Genomic DNA, 12,982 nt, shown 5'->3' on the forward strand with positions numbered 1-12,982 from the left:
GCATCTCCCATTTGGCCAAATCATCTTCATAGAAGAACAAGATAGTCTGGACAATTAAGTCACTAATATAAATGTTATTTTATTATTTTCACTCTTCGCTGGGGGAGTGTGAACCTGAAACCTCTTTTCAACTGCACAAAAGAGTTCTGTCAACTGCCGGGTGAAGAGAAAGAACAGTGCATCTTTTTTATTTACTTCTAAACAAGGAAATAGCTAGATTCTCATGGTCTAATGGATACAGAAGAGTAAGGGTCTTTTAGAACAGACAACACCAGCTCTATACTCCAGTTTTCTAGAGGAATTATCCTTCCCAAAAACGTATCTTCCTCCTGAGTGGATCAGTTAGAAAATGTAACCTGGCTGGTTCACAGACGCGGATTTCTTTTGACTACAGTTGGTCTCCAAAAACGTTTCCAATGAAAAGGGCCTGTAATGCATTTTCTATATAAAGAGGCTCTTGAATTACCAGTACTGGATCTGATAACCATTGAGAAGAGGAGTTATGAGTAGGAGGGGTCCCTGGGTGAAAATTAGGAAGCGCTGAAAGCCTGATAAGCTCTGCAAAAGATAGAGCTAGCAAGTTTACGTATGCTGGCTCAACAATCTTAGCTGCAACCTACCCAGACATGCACAGACCTTTGTCGTCCATTTCACTTACTTACCAATTAGCTTCTGTCATTTGAAAGTCCGTATTTGAAAAGTGACAGGAGCCAATTGGTTGGTACTTTATCTCTATCCAAGGTTTGATAAATCTGCCCCTGGTTCTGAACACTCGCTTGGTAATTTAGCCTGATATTTAAAACATGTGAAACACATAACACATTTTCCCCTAAATAGGAAACTCCAGAACTTGTCCCAACTATAACCCCAAGATTAACAGTGCCACCCCATAATGGAATAAAGTGAAAATGATTATCTTTCTGCTTTCATTTGCAAAAGATTTCATTTAATTAAATGCAAAAGTACTTAAATTCAGCAGGAACTCTAGAAGAACATAACTGAAATAGTCCACTGTAATTTAGAATAGAGAGAAAAATAAATGTACTGTATATATATTTTTTTAATTTTTAACACAAAGTAAAAAAAAAAAAAAATTATATAGCAGAGAGAATCTTTTCTTGAGTTTTTTCCCTGTGAAAATGCGTCTTAGGACGCACAAGCAGCTTCTGCTGATTAAAATTATATGCGGCATGCCTATATTCTGTGTGTAATTGTGGCTCTATCTGCATCCGAAATACCACGTTACAGTGTTTTCCACGGTTTATGAAAACAGTGTAGCATAGCATTTTGTATGCAATACAGTTGCAGTCAAACACAAAATATAGTCATGTTGGATATAATTTTTATCAGTAGAAGCTGCTTGTGTGTCCTATTATATTACATTGCGTTTAAGACGGAAAAACGCAAAACGAGTTACGGCACTCACGTGTTATGTGTAACGCAACTTGTAGTGCACTGAGCAAAGATTTATGAGGACACATCTGTATATATGAATATCTAAATCCATATTTGGTGCTAAAGATATAGGTGGACTATAAAACATTCAAAAACAATCAGCTAGATGAAAACTTACACTTCACAAGCAATTCTCTCGCCTTCACCTGGGACACTGGATCTTCACCTTTCAAATGGCAAAAGCACCATGACAGGAGACTTCCCTGCACTGCCCAAAACAAGGAGTGGAGGATTGTGCCACATTCTCCCTGGGAATCATGTAACACCAGCCCTTTACTCTGCAACACAGAACCATAGGATTAACTGCACATACAGTATACTACTCTAAATCCCATGGGCCAGACAAAACAGTTTATGTGCAAAGAAAAGCATCAAATATTTCACTGAATATTGTCTTTTAAGGAGAAAGTGTATTTAACAACTTAATACAAAATAAAAATAACAATTGAACACCTGGGCCAATTTTACATAGTCCATTTGTTTTCATGTTTTATTTCTAAAGTGCAAACATATGAAACACTGCTGTATTTCACATATTTTGCAATTATAGCAAATACTACAGACAAACGTATAAGTAATATTAAATTGGTAATTTTATCTCTTACAGGATTCATAAAATACAGGCTGACTCAAAATGAGGCTTGGGTTATTAAAGTAATCAGCAGGCTATATTACAGTAATCAGTTCAGCGTTATCCAGAAAGTTGGACGCAGGCACACATGTCCTACGTTAGTTTGAAGTTTTCTTATTTGATTATTATGAGGTTTTCAGTTCGCCACTAAAACAACAGAGGGTGTTTCCTTTAAAGACGTGATAAACGGTTACATTTACTAGTACAGTGTAAGGTATTTATTTATTCCGAGATGGAAGTCAGATACGTTATATGGAATTACAGAGGAAGAGGTTTTTTACACTCTATACAATGCAGTTTCCACAGTGACATTCAAATGTGTTATCTTGATTGTGTGGTTTATCCCATTTCAATCATATCATCAACCAACTCAGCAGTTATCTCCAAGACTGGACTGCACTGATTACTTCTTCTGTTGCGAAGGACAACATCAACAGAGGCCAGCATTTTACTACATGGAATTATAAAGGATGCCAGCTTTCACGGGTGTTCACCCTCACTACCAGTGTCAGGTTCTGTCATAAACCAATGTTCTAGAATTAAGAGCAGTATTAAATACTCTACTTCAGAAACAAAGATAAAAGCCTCTAGCTTTAACAGTGTGGCGGTTGAAGCCATGATATTTAAGAAAAGGGGGTTCACAGAGGTATAGAGTATGCGCAGAAATAGAAAAATTGTCATTGGGTATAGAGGGCTTGAATAGGATTTAGGGGGATATCCAATTAGCCCCGGTAATTTACCGGGGCTAATTGTCCCGTCGGAGGCTAGCTAATTAGCCATGATAAGCCACAGCACGCGCCAGCTTATCAGGGATTTTGTTTAGCAGAATCCCCGGAAACAGCCCGCGGTTTCGCACGAAAACACACAGGTTTCACTGAACCTGTGTGTTTTCGGGAGAAGGGTTTTGTTTGTTTTTTACAGGCGATCCATCTGGATAGCCTATAAAAACAAAAAAAACAAAAAAAAAAAAAACAATCATCGGTGAAACATCGGAAAAAAGTCAGAAAACAGTCAGTTTTTCGGACTCGAAGTTTTACCGGGGATAATTGGATATCCCCCTTAGTGTCATCTCTAACATAAAATTCATTGGAAGTTGCACAGGACATGGGGTTCTGTTTAGGGAGGAATAACCATCTCTTCATTCTTTGGATATTAAAAGGGCACTGAAGATTTAGGCCACAAAGACACTGGAATTTTGAAATAAAATTGGTGATCTTGTGATACTCACTGATGCCTAGAAAAACGTTGCCCTGATCAAACAGGCGATAGCTAGATGGGACACATTTGTGAACGTCAGAATTACACAGGGGCAGGAAATAGGTTTTTTACAATGTAATGGCACATTAATGCAGATCAGTAAGGGTCTTGTGGCCAATGCAGGAAGGGTTTTCAACTGAGCTGATGTTTAAGGCCGCTGCGTTGTCATTGTTGCATTATTTAACAGTCTTTGCAACTCAAGGCCCCCATACATCTATCCCCAAACCAAACCATGATCAGCGACCATCAATGATCGTCCATCCGTCAGGAAATTGAGGAAATCCTTCATGTTAAAAATCAACAATTTGCCGAACCCAACTGTTTATGGTCAGGATCGTGGGAACTGGGACTTTTAAACTTGTTTGACTATTTTAGATTCCCTGACACAGGACTCCAGGGATCAGGAAAGTGCGACAATGTGTCTCATATGTATGGGGGCTATAATGAATGGTTGGAAGGTATAGCAAACAGCAACAGGGTGGGACAGGGGGCGGGGTTGGGGTGGGGCCAGCACTCTTCTCTACACTCAAAGAGGATGACCTGCCTACTCAGTGCAACTAGCTTACAATGCAGGCTGCATGTGATCCATATATACTGTTCCAGCACTGGGAGTACCATCTGTATACACTACTTCAACACTGGGTATTGTGTGTGTATAATATTATATATATATATATATATATATATATATATATATATATATATGCACACAATGCCCAGTGATAAAGTAGTATATACACATACATACATATATATATATATATATATATATAAAAATAAGATTTTAAACCTACCGGTAAATCTTTTTCTCCTAGTCCGTAGAGGATGCTGGGGACTCCATAAGGACCATGGGGGTATAGACGGGCTCCGCAGGAGACATGGGCACTCTAAAGACTTTAGAGTGGGTGTGCACTGGCTCCTCCCTCTATGCCCCTCCTCCAGACCTCAGTTAGAGAAACTGTGCCCAGAGGAGACGGACAGTACGAGGAAAGGATTTTTGTTAATCTAAGGGCAAGATTCATACCAGCCCACACCATCCACACCGTATAACCTGGAATATAAGCAACCAGTTAACAGCATGAACAAAACAGCATCAGCCAAAGACTGATCTTAACTGTAACATAACCCTTATGTAAGCAACAACTATATACAAGTCTTGCAGAAATATGTCCGCACTGGGACAGGCGCCCAGCATCCTCTACGGACTAGGAGAAAAAGATTTACTGGTAGGTTTAAAATCTTATTTTCTCTTACGTCCTAGAGGATGCTGGGGACTCCGTAAGGACCATGGGGATTGTACCAAAGCTCCAAACCGGGTGGGAGAGTGCAGATGACTCTGCAGCACCGATTGAGCAAACAGGAGGTCCTCATCAGCCAGGGTATCAAACTTGTAGAATTTTGCAAAGGTGTTTTAACCCGACCAAGCAGCTGCTCGGCAAAGCTGTAAAGCCGAGACACCTCGGGCAGCCGCCCAAGAAGAGCCCACCTTCCAAGTGGAATGGGCCTTTACCGAATTTGGTAACGGAAATCCAGCCGTAGAATGAGCCTGCTGAATCGTGTTACAGATCCAGCGAGCAATAGTCTGCTTAGAAGCAGGAGCGCCAACCTTGTTGGCTGCATACAGGACAAACAGTGCCTCTGTTTTTCTAACCCGAGCCGTCCTGGCTACGTTAATTTTTAAGGCCCCGACTACTTCAAGGGACTTGGAATCCTCCAAGGCCCCCGTAGCCACCGGCACCACCATAGGTTGGTTCATATGAAACGATAAAACCACCTTAGGCAAAAATTGAGGACGAGTCCTCAACTCTGCTCTATCCACATGGAAAATCAGATAGGGGCTTTTGTGAAACAAAGCCGCCAATTCGGACACCCGCCTTGCAGATGCAAAGGCCAACAACATGACCACCTTCCAAGTGAGAAATTTTAATTCAACGGTTTGAAGAGACTCAAACCAGTGAGATTTTAGGAACTGTAACACCACGTTAAGGTCCCATGGTGCCGCTGGGGGCACAAAAGGAGGCTGGATGTGCAGCACTCCCTTTACAAAAGTCTGGACTTCTGGGAGAGAAGCCAATTACTTCTGAAAGAATATAGATAGGGCCGAAATCTGTACCTTAATGGAGCCTAAATTCAGGCCCATATCCACTCCTGTCTGTAGAAAGTGGAGAAAACGGCCCAAGCGGAAATCTTCCGTAGGAGCATTCTTGGCTTCACACCAAGACACATACTTCCTCCAGATACGGTGATAATGTTTCGCCGTCACCTCCTTCCTAGCCTTTATGAGAGTAGGGATGACTTCCTCCGGAATACCTTTCCCAGCTAGGATTCGGTGTTCAACCGCCATGCCGTCAAACGTAACCGCGGTAAGTCTTGGAACACGCAGGGCCCCTGCTGCAACAGGTCCTCCCTGAGAGGAAGAGGCCAAGGTTCTTCTGTGAGCATCTCCTGAAGATCTGAATACCAGGCCCTTCGAGCCAATCTGGAACAATGAGTATTGTCTGCACTCTTTTTCGTCTTATGATTCTCAATATTTTTGAGATGAGAGGAAGAGGAGGGAACACATAGACTGACTGAAAACACCCATGGTGTCACCAGGGCGTCTACCGCTACTGCCGGAGGGTCCCTTGACCTGGCACAATACCTCCGAAGCTTCTTGTTGAGGCGTGACGCCATCCTGTCTATTTGAGGAGGTCCCCAAAGACTTGTTATCTCTGCAAAAAGTTCTTGATGAAGTCCCCACTCTCCTGGATGGAGATCGTGTCTACTGAGTAAGTCTGCTTCCCAGTTGTCCACTCCCGGAATGAAGACTGCTGACAGAGCACTTACGTGATTTTCCGCCCAGCGAAGAATCCTGGTGGCTTCCGCCATTGCCACTCTGCTCCTTGTCCCGCCCTGGCGGTTTACATGAGCCACAGCTGTGACGTTGTCTGATTGAATCAGAACCGGTAGGTCGCGAAGAAGATTCCCCACTTGTCGTAGGCCGTTGTATATGGCCCTTAATTCTAGAATGTTGATGTGTAGACAGGCCTCCTGGCTTGACCATAGTCCCTGAAAATGTCTTCCTTGTGTGACTGCTCCCCATCCTCGGAGGCTCGCGTCCGTGGTCACCAGAACCCAGTCTTGAATGCCGAACCTGCGACCCTCTAGTAGGTGAGCACTCTGCAGCCACCACAGGAGAGACACCCTGGCCCTGGGGGACAGGCTTATTTTTTGATGAATTTGAAGATGGACCCGGACCACCTGTCCAGAAGGCCCCACTGAAATGTCCTAGCATGAAATCTGCCGAAGGGGATGGCCTCGTAGGTCGCCCCCATTTTTTCCAGTACTCGAGTGCATTGATGGACCGACACTCTTTTAGGCTTTAACAGGTCTTTGATCATGTTCTGGAGTTCCTGGGCTCTTTACTACCGGGAGAAAACCCCCTCTGTTTTTCCGTATCCAGAATCATGCCCCAAAAAAATACAACCGAGTTGTTGGAACCCACTGCGACTTTGGCAGATTTAGAATCCAGCTGTGCTGTTGTAGTACTCTCAGGGAGAGAGACACTGTTTTTAATAACTGCTCCCCTGAACTCGCTTTTATCAGGAGATCGTCCAAGTATGCGATACTTGTGACCCCTTGTTTGCGCAGGAGAACCATTATTTCCGCCATTACCTTGGTGAAATTCTCGGGCCTGTAGAAAACCCAAACGGCAACGTCTGAAACTGGTAATGACAATCCTGTACAGCGAACCTTAGGTACGCCCGATGAGGAGGATATATAGGGACATGAAGGTATGCATCCTTTATGTCTAGTGACACCCTTTCCAGGCTGGATATCCTTGCCTTGAGAGCTTCCATCTTGAATCTGAACCTCTTTAAATGTAGGTTTAGGAATTTTAGATTCAGAATCGGTCTGACCGAGCCATCCAGCTCTGGGACCACAAATAGGGCTGAATAAAACCCTTTTCCCTGTTGCTCTAGGGCATGGGTCTTCAACCTGTGGCCCTCCAGCTGCTGCGGAACTACACATCCCACCATGCCCTGCCACAGTTTTGCTATTAAGGCATGGTAAAACTGAGGCAGGGCATGCTGGGATGTGTAGTTCCGCAGCAGCTGGAGGGCCACAGGTTGAAGACCTATGCTCTAGGGGAACCATGATAAACACTTGCTGTTGACCCAGCTTTAGTATGGCAGCCAAAATTATTTTCCTCTCCGGGGAAGTAGCTGGCAAGCCCGATTTGAAAATCGGTGTGGAAGAACCTCTTTGATGGATGTGGTAGAGGCCGGGAGAACACTTTTCCGGTTAACTGGCCGTAGCCGGTGATCTTTTCCCTCTACCTCAGGCGAGGAAATAAAGCCACGCCCCTTTCTGAACTTACGCGACCGCAAGGACTGCATCTGTTATTAGGGTGTTTACTTTTGCTGCGGGGGAACATAAGGCAAAAAAGACGACTTACCCGTGGTAGCTGTGAAAACCAGGTCCACGAGGCCCTCCCCAAATAAAACTTCACCCTTGCAAGGTAACGCTTCCATATGACTCTCCGAGTCGGCATCACCTGTCCATTGACTGGTCCGCAGGGACCTACTAGCAGAACCTGCTATGGCCTTAGCCCTTGAACCCAAACACCCAATATCTCTCGCAGCCTCTCTCATATATAGTGCTGCGTCCTTGATGTGACCTAAGGCCAACACCATACTATCTTTTTCTAGGGTGTCAATGTTAGACGACAAGTTATCAGCCCAAGCTGTAATTGCGCTACCTACCCATGCCGACGCTACTGCAGGTCTAAATAGGGTTCTGGCAGTCGCATAAAATTTATTTTAAGGTAGATTCCTGCCTACTACCGCAGGATCCTATAGGGCCGCCGTATCAGGGGACGGTAATGCTACCTTCTTAGACCAGGGCGTTAAGGCCTTGTCCAGCGTGGGCGAGGATTCCCACCGTAACCTGTCCTTTAAGGGGAAAGGATACGCCATAATAATACTCTTGGGAACTTGCAGTCTAATGTCAGGAGTCTCACAAGCTTTTTTAAATAAAACGGTCAGCTCATGAGATGAGTTAGGTTATTTTTCTTTAAATATGCAGACCCTCGTGTCAGGGACAGAGGAGTCCTCTGAGATATGCAAAACAACGTTTATTACAATAAACCTATATTGAATACTGTTGCGACTCATGGGTGCAACCTTGCATCATCCTAGTCGACACTGGAGTCGGAATCCGTGTCGGTATCAGTGTCTGCTAACTGGGTAAAGGGACATTTATGGGACCCTGAAAGGTCCTGGGACACAGTAAAAGCCATGGGTTAATTCCCTGCTTGTCTTTGGACTCTGCTTTGTCCAATCTGTAATAAAGCCACATTATCATTCAAACCTTCCACATGTCCACCCAATCAGGTGACGGCTGTGCCGACGGAGACACCACCACCATCTGCTCTGCTACCTCCCAAGACGAACCTTCCGCTTCAGACATGTCGACACACACACGTACTGACACCCCCCACACACACTGGGATAAATACATATGTGGACTGACCCACAATAAGGCCCTTTGGAGAGACAGAGAGAGAGAGAATGCCAGCACACACCCAGCGCCACAATATGCTGAAACCACGGTCCCAGCCTAAATAGTGTTTTATATATAAATATATGTACAAACTGCACCAAATAAATGTGCAGCCTTCGTTTTTGTCCCCTGTTATTGATCAGCAGTGGAGAGTCTGGGAGCACTTCTCTGCAGCCTGCTGTGGAGAAAAATGGCGCTGGTTAGTGCTAGAGGATCAAGCCCCGCCCCCTTGACGGCGGGCTTCGGTCCCGCTCAATTTCTTTATACTGGCGGGGATTTTATATTATATTGCCTCAGCAGTATCTAATATCTGTGCCAGTGCTGTTTATGAGGTAAAAATTGCTTTCCAGGGCGCCCCCCCCCCCCTGCGCCCTGCACCCGTACAGTGCCTTCTGTGTTTGTGTGTGTGTGTTGGGAGCAATGGCGCGCAGCGTTACCGCTGCGCGGTACCTCAGTGAAGATCTGAAGTCTTCTGCCGCCTTTGAAGTCTTCTTTCTTCTCATACTCACCCAGCTTCTATCTTCCGGCTCTGTGAGGGGGGCGGCTGCGCAGCTCCGGGGCGAACAACGAGGATGAGACCTGTATTCCGACCCTCTGGAGCTAATGGTGTCCAGTAGCCTAAGAAGCAGAGCCTATCATTTAAGTAGGTCTGCTTCTCTCCCCTCAGTCCCACGATGCAGGGAGCCTGTTGCCAGCAGTGCTCCCTGAAAATAAAAAACCTAACAAAAAGTATTTTTCAGAGAAACTCAGGAGAGCTCCCCTGCAATGCACCCAGTCTCCTCTGGGCACAGGATCTGAGGTCTGGAGGAGGGGCATAGAGGGAGGAGCCAGTGCACACCCATTCTAAAGTCTTCAGAGTGCCCATGTCTCCTGCGGAGCCCGTCTATACCCCATGGTCCTCACGGAGTCCCCAGCATCCTCTAGGACGTAAGAGATATATATATATATATATATATATATATATATCTCTATGTGTGGACAGGGAATGAGGTACTGAAGGCGACCACTGGAGCCAAATAGTATTAAAAAAGTTAGGCAGTTTAGATTAAAAAAGGAACAACATTTATTTATGAAGCACTAAAACAAACCTAGGTATTAAAAAGGTGGGAGTCAATATAGGAAAAATACATACATAAAAAACGCATAAAAATGCTCATAAAAAGCTTCAATAGAAAAGGAGCATAAAAAGTAGGACATAAAATCTATAGGAATAAAAGCAATTAAATTTCTAAGTAAAGAGGAGTAAATATCTTGGGTTCACTACGGCTGGCCGGCGGTCGGGCTCCCGGCGACCAGCATCCCGGCGCCGGGAGCCCGACCGCCGGCTTACCGACTGCTTGGCGAGCGCAAATGAGCCCCTTGCGGGCTCGCTACGCGCGCCACACTATTTTATTCTCCCTCTATGGGGGTCGTGGACCCCCACGAGGGAAAATAAGTGTCGGTATGCCGGCTGTCGGGCTCCCGGCGCCGGTATACTGAGCGCCAGGAGCCCGACCGCCGACAAACAGAAGACCACCCAATATCTTAACTTAGTGTTTGAGGTTAGATCAAGGTAGCACTTTTTTAATACTATTTGGCACCAGTGGTCGCCTTCAGTACCTCATTCCCTGTCCACACACTTTTTCTTAAGGCATTCATACCAGTGCCTTATTCTACCTCAGGTAAATAGGCTGACGCCCTAACAAAATATAGGGAGTGCCCACTAAGCAGTTCTCGTTTTCTATTCATTTTTAAGTCTTTTTAGTTATTTTACTTTTTGGTCCTGATACTAGTGTTGTAATTAGAGATACTGCATCTGTGGCGCTGACGGCTTCTTTGGTACACACATTATATATATATATATATATATATATATATATATATATATATATAATCACCACCTGAGTTCTCATTTTGTTGTCAATAGCCCAATTATTGTCTCTTCGCTCTGTTTCACCATGTCTCGCACATCCTATTGTTCATTGACTGTTCTTTGTACCATACTATTGTTATTATATGATTTTACTGTATTGTATAAATATTGATTGGCTGTCTTATAATTTTTAGACATACCCCTGATGAAGTCTAGTTACTAGACGAAACGCGTTGGGTTGTTATATTTGATGTTATCTCTGAATAGCATATGAGGAAGATTAAAGATATTGCACTAAGTTGCCGATATTCCTCTATCACCTTCAAAGATGGAGTATTCGAAGAGAAATTACATCATTTTGTCTGTGTAATATGATGGACATGCTTCTTTGCTTCTGTACATTTTAATAAATTTTTATGAAAGAACAGTTCATGTTTATGTTTTAAAATCAATGTTAATTGTGAAACCCACTGGGTTCCCTGTATTTATAGGTTAAAATAACCTTTGGGCGCCAATTTCCTTTCTTTTGATATTTTCTGTATCCAGTCCCTCCTAACAAGGGACTTAGTGAAATAGGCAGCCCCTCCCAAGGAGCACTGTATCTTATTGTATCTAATTAGCCTTAGAACAGCGCAGAAGGAGAGTATTTGGTTGATATATATATATATATATATATATATATATATATAGAGTTGCGGCAACACTAGGAGTGCACACATTGTGCGTTATGCATGTCCTGAGCGTCATGTATCAGACTGTGTGGCAATTTCTATGTGAGTGTGTGAGTGACTAGCTGCTGCAGCAGGGAGAGTGCTGTGCTTCGATTGGCTCTCTGAGTGAGTCAGTGAGAGCCAATCAGAGCTAGCAATGTGCACTGTTGCCTAGCAGTAGCCTAGAGAGGAGAGGGAGTAAGGAGTGATTTGGCTCATGTGAGGCAGTGGCAGACAGCCTCCAACGAACCAGTGAAGATTTCCTGTTGAGGACACAGCTCCCAGGGGAGGCATAGCTATTAGGAATTAAAAAAGAGCCACCATCGGCACACCATTGAACGAAAACCATTCGATGGTAACAAACATTGGAAGGTCATCATCGTATGGTAAAAACACTAGTATCACAAGAAAAACATTGATGTTTTAGACACATTGACCATCGATGTCCATCCATATGCTATAGTGGAGTACTCGTTTCACATAGGGACCGATCATTAACTTGTGCGAGACTACCTGGGGTATTTGAAAACCAATACATTTTGTAAACAATTTATTAACCCTCTGCCTCTTTGCACTATTATTTTTGGTGGATTTTTAAGTGCCAAACACCTAAAGGAGGCTCTATACCTAATAAGCCCAATGTTCCTCAATGGATATAGAAAAATAAATTGTACAATTACAGTATAGAAATCACATTATTTCAATGTTAATTTCGACAGTTTTGAAATTTAGAATTCAGTAGGCCTACCTCTCTAACTGCCATCACCAAAAGTTTGTCCATTACGGAGAGCACTTCACTTGCATCAAATTGTGCAAAATCCTCTGTATCTGGTAGCAGCAATAGTCCACTTGGATCATGCTCACTGAAAAGAATTAACATGATTAAATAGAAAAAAAAAAAAATATTAAAAAAAAAAAAAAAAAAAGGGGGGGGGGGGGGGGGGGTGGACAGATAGACAAGCTACAAACAACTGTACATTGTTTCTCTATAATATGTATGCATGAACCAGTCCCCCACAAGCATTGTATTAGCTCTATTTTGGGGACTACCTTCATTAAGTATTCAACAGGAGCAGCGACAGACTGTGGCCTCGATTTGGCCCTGGCATTTGTGAACACGCGCCCGACACGGGAGGGGGGGCGTGTGCGCTACGGGGGGCCGCGCCGCACGACATGTGGGGCGTGCTGTGAGTCATGGGGGTGTGGACTCCTGGCACGCCCCCATTTCCATGGTGACTGTTGCTGGGGGCGGGACGCCGGAGAACCAGAGAGCCGGAGGCTGCGCTGCGCGCTACCTTCCCGGCTGTCTGAGCGACCGATTCGGCCCACCTGCCCTTCTGGCATGTGCCAGAAGTGCCAGATGGCCACTCCGGCCATGAACAGGAGTATTGGTACTGGAGCCTTGAGAGAGAAAAAATAGGTGCCATATCCTAACAGGATCAGTACGAAATCCCGCTGGACAGAATCCTGACCACACAATCCCGACAGGGGTGGCGAGCGGAACGCAGCCCCTTCCGGGCTCGCTGCGCTCGC

General features: G+C 44.4%; 1 protein-coding gene across 3 annotated transcripts in view; it reads right to left on the minus strand.

Moving 5' to 3' along the window:
- ZZEF1 (zinc finger ZZ-type and EF-hand domain containing 1) overlaps positions 1 to 12,982 on the minus strand; it is a 404,243-nt gene that overhangs the window by 232,349 nt on the left and 158,912 nt on the right. For all 3 annotated transcript variants that reach the window (XM_063953702.1, XM_063953701.1, XM_063953700.1), the window contains exons 18-19: positions 12,198 to 12,312; positions 1,574 to 1,733 (exon numbers count right to left, since the gene is read on the minus strand). In XM_063953702.1, coding sequence (XP_063809772.1) covers positions 1,574 to 1,733; positions 12,198 to 12,312 — 275 coding nt within the window. The remainder of the gene's footprint in view (positions 1 to 1,573; positions 1,734 to 12,197; positions 12,313 to 12,982) is intronic.

The sequence above is a fragment of the Pseudophryne corroboree genome, chromosome 2 (genome assembly GCF_028390025.1).
Source record: "Pseudophryne corroboree isolate aPseCor3 chromosome 2, aPseCor3.hap2, whole genome shotgun sequence".
NCBI lineage: Eukaryota > Metazoa > Chordata > Amphibia > Anura > Myobatrachidae > Pseudophryne > Pseudophryne corroboree.